Source organism: Panthera uncia, assembly GCF_023721935.1.
Source record: "Panthera uncia isolate 11264 chromosome D3 unlocalized genomic scaffold, Puncia_PCG_1.0 HiC_scaffold_8, whole genome shotgun sequence".
Classification (NCBI taxonomy): Eukaryota; Metazoa; Chordata; class Mammalia; order Carnivora; family Felidae; genus Panthera; species Panthera uncia.
In genome coordinates this window covers 25,033,678-25,050,445 of record NW_026057586.1, presented here as the reverse complement: position 1 = coordinate 25,050,445, position 16,768 = coordinate 25,033,678, and the positions used below count along the sequence as shown (strand labels likewise).

The 16,768-nt window shown below is 41.4% G+C and overlaps 1 protein-coding gene and 1 long non-coding RNA gene across 7 annotated transcripts in view; both read right to left on the bottom strand.

Annotated features, from left to right (window-relative positions):
- Positions 1–16,768, bottom strand: part of DYM (dymeclin) — a 351,209-nt gene that overhangs the window by 176,277 nt on the left and 158,164 nt on the right. For all 6 annotated transcript variants that reach the window (XM_049620093.1, XM_049620087.1, XM_049620091.1 and 3 more), the window contains 2 exons: positions 13,652–13,765; positions 12,151–12,245 (listed from right to left, as the gene is read on the bottom strand). In XM_049620093.1, the coding sequence (XP_049476050.1) occupies positions 12,151–12,245; positions 13,652–13,765 (209 nt within the window). The remainder of the gene's footprint in view (positions 1–12,150; positions 12,246–13,651; positions 13,766–16,768) is intronic.
- Positions 2,134–5,157, bottom strand: LOC125914617 (uncharacterized). The gene is made up of 2 exons (XR_007455365.1): positions 3,227–5,157; positions 2,134–2,511 (listed from the first exon to the last, which is right to left on the bottom strand). It is a non-coding gene; the product is annotated as an uncharacterized LOC125914617 (long non-coding RNA).

Genomic DNA, 16,768 nt, shown 5'->3' with positions numbered 1-16,768 from the left:
GTTGTTCTAAAACGATTTAAATATTGTGAAGAAAACATTATTAGAAGCAGTTACTCTCATTTCTCAGAAGGTATGTTTAGAATCCCAGCAACTGAGTGATTCTAAATGGGAAATTTACGATGACGTGAAGGTCTGAAGGTCTTTTATCATCTTATCTGTTAAGGTACCATTATTACGCTCACATCAGGGAGTAAATACAGAGCTGTGTACACTTCTGAACCCAGGACTGAGATCACGAAAGTTTATTAAGTAAATAATGTATAATACTGTAATATATATTAATGTGTAATATTCTATGATCTTCATGTTTGACTAATAAAGGTTAAGAAAACAGGCACATTTTAGATGGGAAAACAGCACTAATAGCAATGTCATATCGGGTTCCTACAGAGGTTTGTCTTAGGTCTGTGGTCCTCAAACCCAGAACACCCCTCAGATCTTTTTCAAACAGGGTTCCTGAAAAAGTGTAATTTTGTCATCAATTAACTCCTCTCCTACGTGTTTAGAAAGGTTTTGGCTACGTGCCATCCTTGGGGAAAATGGCCACTCATCCTGTTCTCCACAGGGAGGCTCGCTCGTGGGACCCCAAATGACAAAGCGCGCTAGGGGACGCAAGGTGTCTGAGACCCCACAATTCCCCCTCAAATCTCAGTCAGCAACTACTAAACGGCTGTCAGTGGTTTTTTTTTTTTTTTTTTTAAAAACAAGGGGATCACGTGCTTAAAAAGGTTGAAAACAACTTGCCCAAGGCAGGATATAGTATTAAATGTCTCGTACGCCAATTATTCACACGTTTTTAGTTTCAAACTTCATTTTTAAGAAGCACTTGGCAGTGGAATGTGGTACAGTATGGTGGATGGAGGACAGATGAAGGTTTCAATCCCAACATTGTCACTGTCTGGCAACGGGACCTTAGATAAATTACTCCTCTGAGATTTCGTTTCTTCACTGTAAACTGGAAATAGCGACACCCGTATCATCAGATAACACAAAGAGCCCTGCAGAGGGCCCAGTGTGTAGCGTATGGCAGATACCGGCTGTACAAAAACCCCAAGACGGTAGTCCATATGGCACGCTGTTTCTACCTCACCTATCGCCAGTAGATTTTAACTTTATTTTAATCCAACTAAGCCGTAAGAATTTCACTGAGCCACCAGGAACACGACATAGTGCTGTCTGTCCTCTAACCAGGAAGATTTTTCCCTCTGAGAAGTACATGGTGGCCATTCCAAGTGTTTTACATATAATAACTCACTTATTCCTCCCAATAGCACTGGGAGGAATATCCCCGCTTGTAAGTGAGGAAACTGAGGCATATGAGACAAATGAACAATGGTGACTGCTCCGAGTACTGGTGAATGTCTGCGACAGGGAGTGCCTTCCTACCTTTCCAGCGGCTACCATTTCTCATCTCCATTTTCCCTCCACACCCACCCACCACACCCCCTCCCCACCCCCTCCCCACCGGAAGCGGTCTCTCCTCCCTTGCATGGCCTCGTTGGGGCTCCATCCGATTCTGCATGCACGACACTGGCCACGAGAGTCATTTTCAATCACTGAGCCTTCTGTATACTCCTATTTCTCCTGTTACCACCACCCTTGTCTATCTTGGCTGGAAAAGGTGCTTTTTACAAAGTCTGTGAAGTGTATGCAATTCATCAAAAGAAAAATGCTTTCTAAGTCACTTTATTTCTCTTACCTGACCTTAGCATTTTATAACATATCAGGGATCACAGTTATGTTAAAAAAAAAAAAAAAAAAAGAGGAAGAAGAAAAGAGAGAGAGAGAATACATGCACATAAATGCATGCCTTTTTTCTCTCTTTTGTTCTGGGAAGAACACGAGGCAAGGAGCTGGGAGACGTGCTTTCTACGTCGGCCTCTGTAGCAATGTCCACTTGGACTAGTCACATAACAAATCTAGGTCTCAATATTTCCAGGTGTAAAACGTGCAAACTAGTCCCAGATGCTCTTTAAAGGTCCTTCCAAACCTAAAATTTCGTAATTTGTGTTTAAAACCAAGATATTCTTGCTTATGTCAAAGCCACTCAGAAACAAGGCTTTAAGGGTTGTGCCAACGACACTGACACGTGAGTGGGAAATTCATTATAACACATGACAAAGCCGAGACTAGTGAGGCCATTCAATCCTTTCTTACTTTTTCTAAGATACATAAGTCCAACACATTAGCAAGTGACACACGAAACCCAGAGTAGCAGCGACTAGCTACCTTAATGACACAATGACAGGTTTTTCCAATTGGCAACAGAAACATGTAACTCAGTGAAGACTGCAGGGACACAATTTCCCATGAGTCTCTCGAGTTTTTGCACATCTTGAAAGCAGAGGCAGTGATGGTCTCATGCTCTGGACTATCTTTCCATGGGCGTCTGCAGAGTGAACAGACGTGGAAGGTGAAGACGGTGTCTCCCTCTAGAGTAGAGGGCAGTTTGTTTGCTATCAAATACATTAAAGAGGCCTCCATGCAAAGACTGGGCAGGTTGCTTGAATCCTATAGGAAAAGATCGGAGTTTTCTAAGCTCAGGGTTCCTCTTCTGTAATGCAGCCCACGGCGTGTACAGATGCCCCCTGTTGTGTCGTGCTCTGGACACATGAGGAACCACACACAAAAATGATATTCTGGCTCCTCCCACTGGTGTGGTTAAGAGACTGTCCTTTGTCTCTGACCCAAGAATACTGAGTCTCTACCGAGACCCATGAAACTGTGGAATCTAATCTGTCAGCTTGAAAGTTGGGTAAAAATCTCAGATCCTTTATAGTAGACAGGAATAGGGGCTTAATAATTCATGGCTAAAGGACAAAGTGTGAACCCTCTCCATTACCTCTACAATATGACTAGAACATTCTATAAAGTTCCATGCACGTTATTTTAAGGCTTAATGTCCCATGTGACAATTCTGCTTAGAAAAATCTGTACTTATAAGAAATAAAAATTCAGGTAAGTGTGTCCCATGCTACTTTAAAAGTTGGTATTTTGAGTGGGTGAGCAATCTAAACTAAAATTAAACCAATTGTGAAGTTTTCACATGTCCCATCAAATCTACACAGATACACTTATTGTTAAAAACTAGCAGTCTCTGAATGGTTAGAAATTTTCTATTGAAAACACAGGTTTTCAACTGGGAGCTAAGTACTCTCAATGTAACTTAAGAAAGGGCTAAACTAAAAAGCAAACCATGTCTGATTTTCCTGCAAAATTTAGTTACCTTCAAAGTACCATTAACTGTAGGAAGTGCAGGAAGCCAGATTTTATGGCAAAATATTTTTCCTTCCTTTCTTGGTTGTTATGCCAAGATCAGACAAGGATCGGCAAAGTCCAAAGCAACTGGGAAGCTGCGAGTACTGCATTGCCTAGGCGTCAGGCAAAAACAAGTTAATTCTCTCCTCTAAAATAAACCATGTAAATCTAACAGAAGTATTTAAACTGCAAAACCATTGCTCAGACCTTCTACCAATCTAAAATAAGACATATTATTTAAAACTATATTCAATGACGTTTTCATTTGGTGACATATTTGGGATATATGGGCAATTTGATGATCCTTTGGGCAAGGAAATCAGAATCCAGGAGTATTAACAGAGAGCAAGAAATTTTTTTGTAGGGATGTTATCTAGATTTATTTTTAGATTAAAATTATTTCAAAAATGTCACAAAACTGTTAAAAGAGACAGCTGCTAAAGACTTGGCAAGCCATTAATGAGTCTCACAACACTTGCACGAGGCATACATACGTCATCAGAAAACACATCTTACCAGGATTTCAGAAACAGAGTTGAACTTTGTTATAATCCTTAATGTCACAGAATTCCTTCCCTAAAGAAATACTTTCCTGAATACAGTGATATCAGGTAACGATACAGATTGCAACTGAATTATTAGAGATTTAAAAAATAAAACCAACATGAGTATAACACTGAATTTCTAGACACAAGGAATGGCCTTCATCTGAAATTAAAATGTGAAATATCTAAAATTAAAGAGAATTTCAGTAGTAGCAGGTCTACAGCAAAAGCCTGATAAGTACTTACTGAATTAAAAATAAATTCTAATGTCAAGGATTAAGTGGAATACATAAAAAATATTAGAATTGTAGGCTGAATGATGCACAGTTCTTGTCCTCATTCCGAAGGTCATCTTGCAGGATAATATCCACACACCATGTACAGCAGGGCCTCAACACATCCATACCTTTCTCAACTAGCAAGTTTAAGAACAAAAGAAAAGACCTTCCAGTCTTTGCAACTGTAATTCTAGGTACTTAGCTATATTATCGGGAGAAAGCTGAAATGAGGGGGGAATGGAATGATCAATTAGAGCTTGGTCACCTTCCATGGCAGAGAACCATCTGTTCAAGAAAACCTCCATAGCTTGGATATGTGAATTACCCTCAGAAATAATGCTTTCCCCCCGCCCCCTCTCTGCCAGTGCAGTGGAATGAACCTGGGCTTTTAATCAGGACACACTTACCAGCTGCGTAGCATCAATACCCTAAGCCTCCACACTTTTACTAGTCTTAAATGCAACAAAAAGGAAACTAGCAGAGAGATATTGAAGGTGATAGGTGTAAATTTATCATCGAATGGGCCTTATTTTAAAAATAAGACAGTATTGCTGAAATGCCATAACCAAGAGAAATAACCAGATATATCACTATATATGGGTATATTTGAGTGTTTTATGTTGCATAATATAAATTCATCCCAACAACAGACCATTTTGCTTCTTAATATTTCCTTGTAGGCTTTCAGTTCAATGTATTGCTTGGCTCAGAAAAAAAAAAAAAATGAAAACTTAATTCATTGGGGACAGAAGTGAGGAAACCTGATGTGGTAAGTTAATACCAGATAATATTATTAAAAGCAAACTGTCTGTCTTTGATTCCATGAACCATCCTGAATGACCTAGTTTTGTCCAAAATACAGGAGCTAACCACTCAGAGTTAAACAACCAACCTGGTTTATGCAGTCTTCAGAAAAATGCTGGATGACTACAATGTCTACTGTTAAATGTGCAGAGCGGAACAAGGAAGCTTACATAACTGCCAGTCTGGGCTGGTTAGACAGAGAGAAGGAGAATGTGCAAGAGTCTACATTCATTACTGCTGGCTGTTATCGGTGAGAAAAGGTAAGAGCAAAAATCATGGGTTGAAGCATTTTTAAATTCTTAGATTACTGATTAGATTTTACCAAAAAAACCTCCTTTGTACTACTATTAAATAGTTGTAATTAGGAGCGCCTAGGTGGTTCGGTTGGTGAAACATCCAACTTGGTCTCATGTCATAATCTGACAGTTCATGGGTTCAAGTCCTGTATTGGGCTCTGTGCTGACGGCTCAGGGCCTGGAGCCTGCTTCGGATTCTGTGTCTCCCTCTCTCTCTGCCCCTCCCCTGCTCGTGCTCTGTCTCTTTCTCAAAATAGCAGCACTTTCAACAATAGCCAAAATATGGAAAGAGCCTAAATGTCCATCAACTGACGAATGGATAAAGAAATTGTGGTTTATATACACAACGGAATACTACTTGGCAATGAGAAAGAATGAAATCTGGCCTTTTGTAGCGACATGGATGGAACTGGAGAGTGTGATGCTAAGTGAAATAAGTCAGGCAGAGAAAGACAGATACCATATGTTTTCACTCTTATATGGATCCTGAGAAACTTAACAGAAGACCATGGGGGAGGGGAAGGGGGAAAAAAGTTACAGAGAGGGAAGGAGGCAAAACATAAGAGACTCTTAAAAACTGAGAATAAACTGAGGGTTGGTGGGGGGTGGGAGGGAGGGGAAAGTGGGTGACGGGCATGGAGGAAGGCACCTGTTGGGATGAGCACTGGGTGTTGTATGGAAACCAATTTGACAATAAATGTCATATTAAAAAATAAATAAATAAAACTTCACTTATTAATTCTAAAAAAAGTAAATAAACATTAAAAAAATAGTTGTAAATAAAAATTTAACCTACGTTTTATATTATTTTATTGTCAAGAGGTTTGGAAGACCAGAAAGCTTCCAACAAAACTCTGCACTGTCATCAACTTCCCTGGCTCCAAGCAGCAGCAGGTATGTGCAAAATGCAGCTAGAGACAAATCAATTTACATAAAGTTTCAGAAAGACAGCTGCCAGAACTAAGCTTAAAATGTCAGATGTCAGTCCACCTTCTAAGAATCGGTCGGTAAGTACTTATTAAAAGTCTACAGTGTGCTTCATGAGAGCGACTCTCTGTACACTAATGCAAAGAAATGTAGCACAAGTCTTTTATTTCCAGTAATTACTACTCTGCTTAGGCAACAAGACTTGCAACCTCAGGTCAGGCCCATGTGTCACAAGTACCTATAATGGTCAGCTCAAGAAGACGCTCCAGTTATCTCTCTCCCACACCCGCCTCTGGGAGAAGCCACATTTTCCAACAGGTAACCTTCTCCTTTTCTGGCCCATTGGCCCCGCTCCTGGCCCGGTAAGTAGCTACTGGGCCAGAAACTGATGGTGACCTGGGACTTCTACGAAGCAATGAATAGGGCCAGCTGGGTTCTTCCTCATTGTAATCTGAACAGGGAAACACGAACTGACTGTGTTAGCAGCAGCTAGGTCTAAAGTAAAAAGACCCAAGAGCTATAGGGGGTGGGGGTGGGGCGGCGGGCGGGGGGGGGGGGGGGGGGGGGGGGGGGGGGGGAGGGGGCGGGCCGGGAGGTCTGGCCATTGCAGGAGCAAGGTAAAATGCAACAGAGGGGTAGGAAGCTGGTGGAAAAGGCTCTGCAGAAGGAAGAGGTGATAAAAAGTGAAAAAGCCTCAACTTTTTTCCAGGGCTAGACACAGAAGTGCAGCTGTGAAAGAGCAAGGAACTGCAATGATTCAGCGAGCAGCAGGCACCTGCCAATATATCACAGGTTGTAACAGAAGACAGAGGGCAAATGGCAGGACCCCGATTATTTCCCATAAGGCAAAGTTCCTCAGCCTCGGCACCACTGAGATTCTGGGCGGGACAATTCTTTGTTGTACTGTGTATTATAGGATATTTAGCAATATCGCTGGCCTCTACCCACTAGATGTCAGTAGCAACCTCCTCCCCAGTTGCAACAACCAAAAAAAAAAAAAAAAAAAAAACCAAAAAAAACAACAACAAAAAAAACCCCCACAAAAACAATGAAAAAACAAAACCTTATTCCAGACACTGCCAAAATCACTCAAAGCTGAGAGCCACCGCTTTGAGGAAGTTGAACTGTAACCTCCTGGCGAAGGGAAGCTACTGACTAACTTGAAGCCTAAGGAGCAGTGTGTTGAGATACGCCTTCAAACGGAAGCAGCAGAGCCAAAGCCTATGGGCAGGGCAGGTGAGGAGGCAAAGGATCAGGCAGGCTAATGACACCGTGTGGGTTCAAGATGGTGAACCTGTGAACCAAGGCAGTACTGGCAGAGACAGGACATGGGGCAGGAGTGTGAGCTTCAACGGCAGAGTAAGACAGAACTCCGGGGCCCAAATGGATATAGCATTTAAAGAAAAGGGAGAAATGATGGAGAATTACTTGGCAACTTAGGCGGTTAGGGTGAGGGCGATTGCCTGGTACAGGGAATTTACAAGGAAGAGCAGGTTTGAAAGAGCGGGAGTTCGGCTCCAACTGAGCTTAAGGTGAGCTTTTATTAAGTTTTAAACTTAATAAAAGTTTGAGGTGAGTGTGGGATACATCCAGGGAGTGACGTTAGTAGAGTAAGTGTTCGGCCAGTCAACACTTATAGAGAGTGCATGTTATGTGCCAGGCCTTTTGCAAATATGAACTCACTTAACCCTCACCACATCCCCTGAAATAACAACTACTGTCACCCATCTTATAATGGGGAAGCTGTTACATAGAGAAGTTAAGTAACTTCTCCACGGTTCCAGAACTAGTACGTTTCAGAGCGGGGATCCCAAACTCAGAGTCTATGCTCTTACCCACTATACTGTACTGCCTGCCTCAGAAAAAATGGAGCGATCAGAACCGTGAATTTGGATGGTTTTCCGTACACAAGTGCATGGTAGGTGAAGTCACAGGCATGTCTGTGAACTCCTAGGGACAATGAGCAAAGAGAGAAGAAAAAAATAACGTAGCATGAAATACTGGAGAAAAGTATGTATTAAGCCAAAGGTGAAGGCAAAGCCAGAGGAAGGAGCCAGTGGGGGGTGGGGGCAAGTTGGGAAGGTCTTAAGGGCAGGAAGTAACTAATGATGCCTTTGTAACCCACAATTCCCTGCACATATTCTATTCTTTTCTGGGTCTATAATCTACTCTTTATAAATGTTTTTTAAGTGTTTATTTATTTTTGAGAGAGAGTGCACATATGCACAAGCAGGAGAGGGGCAGAGAGAGAAGGAGAGAGAGAATCCCAAGCAGGCTGCACTGCCAGCACAAGCCCGACACAGGGTTCAAACTCAAATCATGAAATCACGGCCTGACCCCAAATCAAAGATGCTTAACCGACCAAGCCACTCAGGTGCCCCCCTCTTTATAAATGTTTTTAATTGAGTGGTCATGACCATGTCATAATCTCACCGTTCGTGAGTTCGAGCCCCATGTTGGGCTCGTGCTGGCAGTGCAGAGCCTGCTTGAGATTCTCTTTTTGCTCCTCCCCTGCTCTCTCTCTCTTGCTCTCTCTCGCTCTCTCAAATAAATAAACTTTAAAAATAAATAAATGTTTTTGACTGAGCTAAGTATAATCCCAAATAATGATCATATCAAATGCCCATGCTTATAGAATATTCAAAAGATTTTATAGTTGAACAAAACTCAAATCATATATGCTTATGAGATTTTTCTAGAATACCAAGAGAGTTTGTGGAAGATACACTGTCATTAAACATGAAACAACAGCACAGACACCATAAGAAATCATTCCTTACACTTATGTCCAGCTAAAAAGGCTTTTAAAAGCTTTACTCACAGCCTACGTCACAGCAATGTAACATGTTACTCTATTTTGCATTTTGTTGAAGATGGCATGAAATATTGGCTCTCCTACGTTTTGCAACTGATAGATACTGTGTGGTCTCTTCCTAAAGCAGGATTTAGAAAATGTGTATATGAAACTGATTACTTCTCACTTGAAGGAGTTACTGAAGCATCTGGTGAATCTTGAGTTGTACTGCTATAATAAATCTGTGTATCTATTATATATAGATCTGCTATAATAAATCTGTGTATTTTGTTATGCATTCCTTATCATACTTGACAATTCCATACCCCGAACACAAACATTTAGTCGAAAAACGAGTTTCCTCAAGATTAAAAAGTTGGCCCCCATTTCCATCTGAAAGTGAGTGTTTTCTACAGGAATAAATTTTGATTTCCAGGTCCAAGCTCAAAGTGCTTTCCAAATGTGAGTGTGCATACAAATCTTTGGGGATCTTGTTAGGATGAAGACTTTGATTCAGCAGGTCTAAAGCTGGGCTGACACTCACATTTCTAACGGGCTCACTCCTCTCCTGGATGACGACGTCCCGGTCTATACTGGTGACTCACATGTGGCCCTTGAACCTGAAGTGCTGGCAGCATCTGGGAACTTGTTAGAACTGCCCAGGGCCCTCGGTGTGACAAACAAAGCATACCAATATCATCTGCTGAAACTGAGGACTCCAGAAGCTTCTATTCAATTATTTTTTTAAAAATCCACTTACAGCTCATTCATTCACAGTCTCTTTTTTGTTACTGAAGATCAGACCTTCTCCTCTCTCAATTCCTTCCATTATTCCAAACTATGCATCTAAGACCTAAGCACCCTCCAAGGCGGCCCCAGCTGGTTCTTCCAGGCTTTCCTCCTATAATCCCTATACAGGTCCACAACATGCCATCTGAATGGGACTGGTTATTTTCTAAATATAATGCTCTTTATCACAGCCCCTCTTGGTCTGTGTTGTTGTGGTTGGTGCTTTTCCTTATCAGGCCGATCTCTAGAGCCACCTCTCTCGAATCACCTTGCCTGATTTCTCAGTAAGATGTAATTTTCCCATTCTCTGAACCAACCAGTCACCCTCACCATAGGGATTTGTCTCTCATTCTAAGACATTCTGCTGTACATACGCTGGTCCTCATCTTATCTCAGCTACTGAAGGACAAGCAGGAACCTTCACAACTTATTTCTCCAAATCCAATCACTTTTCTGCTTTATTCATCATAGATAGAAAACTGGGCACAGTGCTTTATCTGCTTTTCCAACTCTTCTACTTAGAAACTGTTTATTTCATCTCACTTGACACCTGTTATCAGAACTCGAAATGTGAACCAGTTCACTTGCCAATTTCATTTTGAACGGGTCAAATGTTGGTGTATCCATTAAGGAAAATGAATCTTGTACTGAAACCTTCATCAAGCCACTATGAAGCTACACACACACACACACACACACACACACACACACACACACAAACAGACCTCAAAGCGGCACGACATCATTAAATCTGCCATGCTGAACTAAAGCATAGTAACAAAAAATTACTATTTAGAAGCTAAAGAATCTTCAGAACACCTGGAAGAACCTGAGGTATGAGGAGAAGCTATGTGAGCTTTAAGTCATCAAGTTAGTGTTAGTACAAGGTCAGTCAAACAGACAACCACCTAAGTACAAACCCCCAAATAAGCCAATATAATGTATTAGGACCGGACCTCAACTAACCAGCGAGTCACTGGAAATATCCTTGCTAAATTCTGAGGATAAATATATAATGCTGAGTGACTATTAAAAATGAGGCCAGCTCAGTAAGCGTCTCCAACCAATGGATGGAAAGTAAGATCAGAGTTTAAAAGTGATACGGACTTGTGGTTACCACCAATGCCTGGAACACAAGAACTAATCATTAGAATTGCACTGCTCCAAAGGCAAGGTCTAGAGGAAACGATCTGACTTCACTGACTTACATAACAAATGCTCTACTTCAGAGCCTCGAGGACAATCTTGTGCATTCCACCCCAAAGACCAAAAGTACCCACATATATTAAAAATCTCTGCAAATGAGGGACACCTGGGTGGCTCAGTCAGTTAAGCATCTGACTCTTGGTTTTGGCTCTGGTCAAGATCTCATGGTTCATGAGTTTGAGCCCTGCACTATTAGTGCAAGACTTGCTTGGGATTCTCTCTTTCCCTCTCTCTCTCTCTGCCCCTCCTGTTCCCCCTCTATCTCTCTCAGAATAAATAAATACACTTAAAATCCATTCATCATTTGTTAATTAGCTTTCCTGCCCTTAAAGACAATGTCTTTGGCAAAGGGTGGAGAGAGGACAGAAAGGACCTTCTGGTGACATTGTGGCAGGCAGAATAATGGTCACTCCCAAAATGTCCACCTGCCGATCCCCCAACCTGTGAATGTGCCAAGGGCACTCTGCAGTTGTGACACAGCCACGGACCTTGAGACGGGTACGTCACCCTGGGTTACCCGGATAGGGCCAAGGCGATCACAAGAATCCTCTGAGTGGAAAAGGGAGGAGGTCAGAGGGATGAGACATAAGAACGACTCAACAACCTAATGCAGCTGGCGCGGACAGTGGAGGAAGGGGCCACGAGCCAAGGAAGGCTGGCAGCTTCTAGCAGCTGCAAGAGCCAAGGAAACAGACTTCCTCCTCTAGAGCTGCTGGAGAGGAACGCCACCCGGTAGCATCTTGATTGCAGCCTAGTGAGACCTGTGTTGAGCTTTTAACCTACAGATTAATAAATGTGTGTTGTTTTAAGACATTAATTTGGGGTCATCTGTTACAACAGTCAATAGGAAAGTGATGCAACAGTAAAGTGCTACTGGAGGAATTCTCTAAAACAAACACAGCTACCCTCCCTTAAAAGCGTAATGCGATGCTCTGCAAAATGCTCAGCAAATATGGTTGTGGTCTGCGTTACTAAGAAATATACCTGCTCCTCTGTAAAAAGCTGACATGCAAAGCGTACAACTAAATTTTATAAAAAGACAGAAAAGTAAATACAATTAACTCTGACCAAAAAGTTGGGTAGGAAGACAGCGCAGGACGAGGTATTTTCAACGAAACAAGAAGGTGATAAATACTAGGCAGGAAAGTTTGATATCCCTCGCGGATAACATTAAAAAGGGACCACCATGGTACCCGTTCCGCTGGGTCAGCCAAAAGGCACACCTCAGTATTTCTCGTAAAGCTCATATTTACCTGATGATCCTCTGGGCAGCGTACTGGTGGAGGGAACGAAATTGTGCCGACATGTTTGCCAAGGCGGCCAGACAGTTGGTGTGAAGGTACTTGTCCTGCGAGAAAATAGCAAGGTGAAAACAGACATGGAGTCGTCTCTACGTCTGAAGCAAGGTCAACCAGAAGGAAATGTCGACTCAACTGTCACTGATTCTAGAAAGTTCGGGTCCACGATCCCTTTTCTCTAATTCTAAAATCCTTAATAAAGCATTGAAAATTCAAAGCCTTGGGGCGCCCGGGTGGCTCAGTCGGTTGAGCATCCAACTTCGGCTCAGGTCGTGTTCTTGCGGTCCGTGAGTTCGAGCCCCGCGTCGGGCTCTGGGCTGACAGCTCGGAGCCTGGAGCCTGTTTCAGATCCTGTGTCTCCCTTTTCCTCTCTCCTCCCCCGCTCATGCTCGGTCTCTCTCTTCTCAAAAATAAGTAAACATTAAAAAAAAAAATTCCAAGTTTTTTCATACTGGTACAAAAGATTACGATGCTACTTATGGTCTTCGTTATCCCTCTCTTGGCAGATACTGAATTATTCCGCTGCAGAAATACTAATGTTTAATTACAGGAACCTAATGGTTCCATGCACTGCAGCACTGTAATGTAAGTACTGTAATTAGCTTTCTAAAATCAAAAAATTCTCCATTCTTAACCATACCCGGCTCCTAGAGTTTCACATAAAAGATTATGGACAAGCATCTACATTAGCCTCATTGAGGGAAATAACTGAACACAGTGCAGTAAACCTGACCATTTCTCTGAGCTATGAATTCTGTATATTTCTTCTCTATAGACCAGAACTGAAACTTGCTCCCCAGCGCTGCAAATACAATCCAGTTGAAGTTTTCCTTTTACTCTTGAAAGTATTCTTTCTACTTTTCTTTCCCATCTGAATTCATAATTCTCTCACACTTTGTATCTTCACACAGTCTGTTGTTGCTTTTATTTTTTTAAGTTTCATTTATTTATTTGAGAGAGACAGAGACAGTTTGAGTGGGAGAGGGGCAGAGACGGGAGGCGGGGTGGTGGAGAGAGAATCCCAAGCAAGCTCCGAGCTGCCAGTGCAGGGCCCGACATGGGGATCGAACTCACGAAACCGTGAAATCATGACTTGAGCCAACACCAAGAGTCGGACGCTCAACCGACTGAGCCACCCAGGTGCCCCTGTTGTGGCTGCTTTTAAAGGGAAAATCGGTTTTACTGGTTCAGCAAAGGTAAACGTTTTTTATCGAAATATGCCCACTGCTCCTTTTGTTTCATGTAAAATATCTCTGTACAATCTATTATATATTAAAACACAGGCACTATACATGTTATTTCAGGATCATGTAATTCAGCGACTATGTGCAGATCTGTATTTTCTGACCATATTTCACGAAAATGTTAGTACTCGAAATATTGAGATTGCTTTAAACTACAGGCCTAATTGTACTATATGCATAACAATTTAAAAAAATGGCCACGGAATACTTACTCTTGTCCTTGTCATGTTGTACTGGATGGTTCTTATTACGACCAGTATCAGGAGACTCCCCAGTGAAATTTCAGTTAAAACCCGTTCTGAATACCAAGTGATATTTTTTAATATCTGTAGTGGGGAAGAGAAGTTTAAGTGAACAGGATTGCTTCCGGAAAAGAGGGACTATCCATGTCTCCAATTTCTGATAAGCCCTGACTTTGCTCTGAACGTGAGTTAGACAGTATATAAAAGTGAACTGTGAGACTTTCAGTTCAAGGTAGTGAAGCAGTGCTGAGGTGTTTACTTCTTCCTTCCTAAACAGAAAAGGAAAGAAAATAGATCTGGAAAACAGAGGATATCGTTAATAGACGAAAAGGAGGTATGTTTGGAAGACGATGGCACCAAGTCGAGAGAGAAAACCCAATCAGAGCTCAGCAGTTTGAAAGCGAAAAGAAGAAAACTGAGGAGTCTCTTGAAAAGTAGAGCTGTCCCAACCACCACAGAAAAGCTTCAGACTTGTGTTCAGGAAAGGCCAAGAAACGCAGATAAGCCCAGCTCCGGAAGAGACGTGCCGTGTCCTGCTCCGGCTCCTCAGCGCAGGCAACGGTGGCGCTCACCGCCACACCTCAGAAAGCAAGAACTGTTTTCCAGCTCCAGATGGCGCGGTTCCACCGTAGATACGTGACATGGCGTCAGAGAGAGAGGCAAAAACTGGGCAGTGCAGCAGGTTGGTGATTTGAAAGAAAAAAATTGAAAAAGTTCTCTGAGACAACAGCAATAAAAGGCAAAAAGACAAAAATAAAGTATGAGAGCAAACTGGAGACCTAATATCTACTTAATAGAAGTTCCAAAGGGTACAAGACTAGAAGGAGAACAGAATAATTAGTGACAGGAGAAAATTTTTCTGAGGAAAAAGAAAAAGAAAAAAAAAAAAAACTTTCAACATTCCGAGCAGAAATACTGAAAGAAAGCAAAATTTATTCTGGGAAGACTTCTGAATTTACAGTATGTAATAAAATCCTATTGGCTCCCAGACAGAAGAAACAGGTTATCAGCAAAAGAAAGACAAGCAAACTAACATTAGGTTTCTCATCTTCAACACCACCCATCTGCGTAACAACAGAACGATGTCCATAAATTTTTGAGGAATGGATTATGATTCTAAAATTCTATACCTAGAGAAACCACCACACAAGTATACAGACAAATAAAGACTTACAATTATGCAAAGAATCAACATGAGCCGCCCATGCATCATTTCTGGGGAAAAACCCAAACCACCACACATGTAACTACTTAGCTGCTCATCCTCTCCACTGTGACAACACAAAGTGACCTCAAGAGAAGGACAATAATGACTACCAAACAAAACTCAAGCAATAACAAACCACAATTATAATCCATGGAATCAGGACAATGTGATTGAGACCAAATAATACAGCTGTACTTCAGTTCTTCTACAGAATCGTTAAAATAGGGGCGCCTGGGTGGCTCAGTGAATTAAGCATCCGACTTTGGCTCAGGTCATGATCCCATGGTTAATGAGTTCGAGCCCTGCTTCGGCTCTGTGCTGATAGCTCAGAGCCTGGAGCCTGCTACAGATTCTGGGTCTCCCTCTCTCTCTACCCCTCCCCTGCTCACTCTCGGTCTCTCTCTTTCAAAAATGAATACACATTAAAAAAATCATTAAAATAGGTATTTCTCTGGTGAATCTGCCCCTCAGAAAGTCCAAAAACTATTAGAAATGAAAAAGGGGGGGATAGAAACAGACCAGTTGAACCTTTATAAAGGAACAGTGAAGTGCTCAGTCCTTCTGACTTACTCTCTAATGGAGCAGTTCTCAAAACGTGGTCCCGGAATGCTCCGGGGGTCCCGGAGACATTTCTGGAGCATTCTCAAGGTCAAAACCATTTTCATGATAACACCAAGACATTAGTTTCCACGCTCATTGTCTCATGAGTATGTAGTTGAGTTTTCCAGACACTATACAACGTGGCTGATGGTCATGTTAAACAAGTTTAACACAGAAGCAGACGAGAGAATCTATCAGTCTTCTGTTAAGGCAATTCATTAAAAAGATTTCGAAAAACATAAAACAATGCCATTCTTCTTGCTAAATTTTTGTTTGGGAAAAACAGTTATTTTTCATAAAAATGGATTATTGATGCTAACATGTAATGGGCTCATTATAATGACCAGTATTTCTGAATGACCTAATATTTTTTAAAATATTTCAGTTTTAATTTCTAATAAGATAGATGTACAAAACTATAACCCACAGAAAAAAAGCTATTTGGTGGCCTCAATTATTTTCAAGCGTAAAGACCAAAAAGTTTTAGAACCAGTGCTCTTAAGTCTGCAAGGGAACTAACACATAACACACGATACTCATTAAGCAACTTTACTAGAGACAGCAGCTTCTGTCTTTTTAAAGGTCACACTTTTGAGTAGAGCTCAGTTTCTCTTCTCTCGGTTCCTTGATTTAGAAATAAATTATCCTTAGGCATCCTTATTTGAAACAGAGGTCATTAGTTCTTATCATCTGCCTGTGTGTGCGCGTTATATAACTGGATGGAAGGAGTGTTTGGAATAAAAGCAGTCTTCTTCATTTAACATTCTACAAATATTTAAATAGTAGCCACACAGTACACTTACAATGTTACTATAAAAATCAGAAATCCAATTTAGTGTTTACGTAAATTTCTTTCTTTTCTTCCTGTGAAAAATGATCATTGTTTAGAAATTCTGGTAGTGCTTAAGAAGAATTATAAATAACTCCTTACAAAGCTCACACAGCTTTCCATGGGACATCAATGCAGAATGGGTAACATACGGAAAATTTTCTTGGTAACCTAGCTGTAGTTGTTGACTTCTTTAACTGGTTCTTACAAAAACAATTCCCCACCTCTCATATTCAATACACGTACAGACAGTTTAATAATCATAGACTGCTATCCTGATTGTGCAATATATATATTTATCATTTCATGGTAAACTAACTCAAATAACATGCAGAAGGAAACCCCTCAAGGATCTGAAAATGGCTTCCTTCTCAAAAAGTACCTGAGAGAATTGCTTGTCCTAGGTCTTTTCCTGAGCTTTCCCCCCCTATACAAATTTGGCTTTATTGAA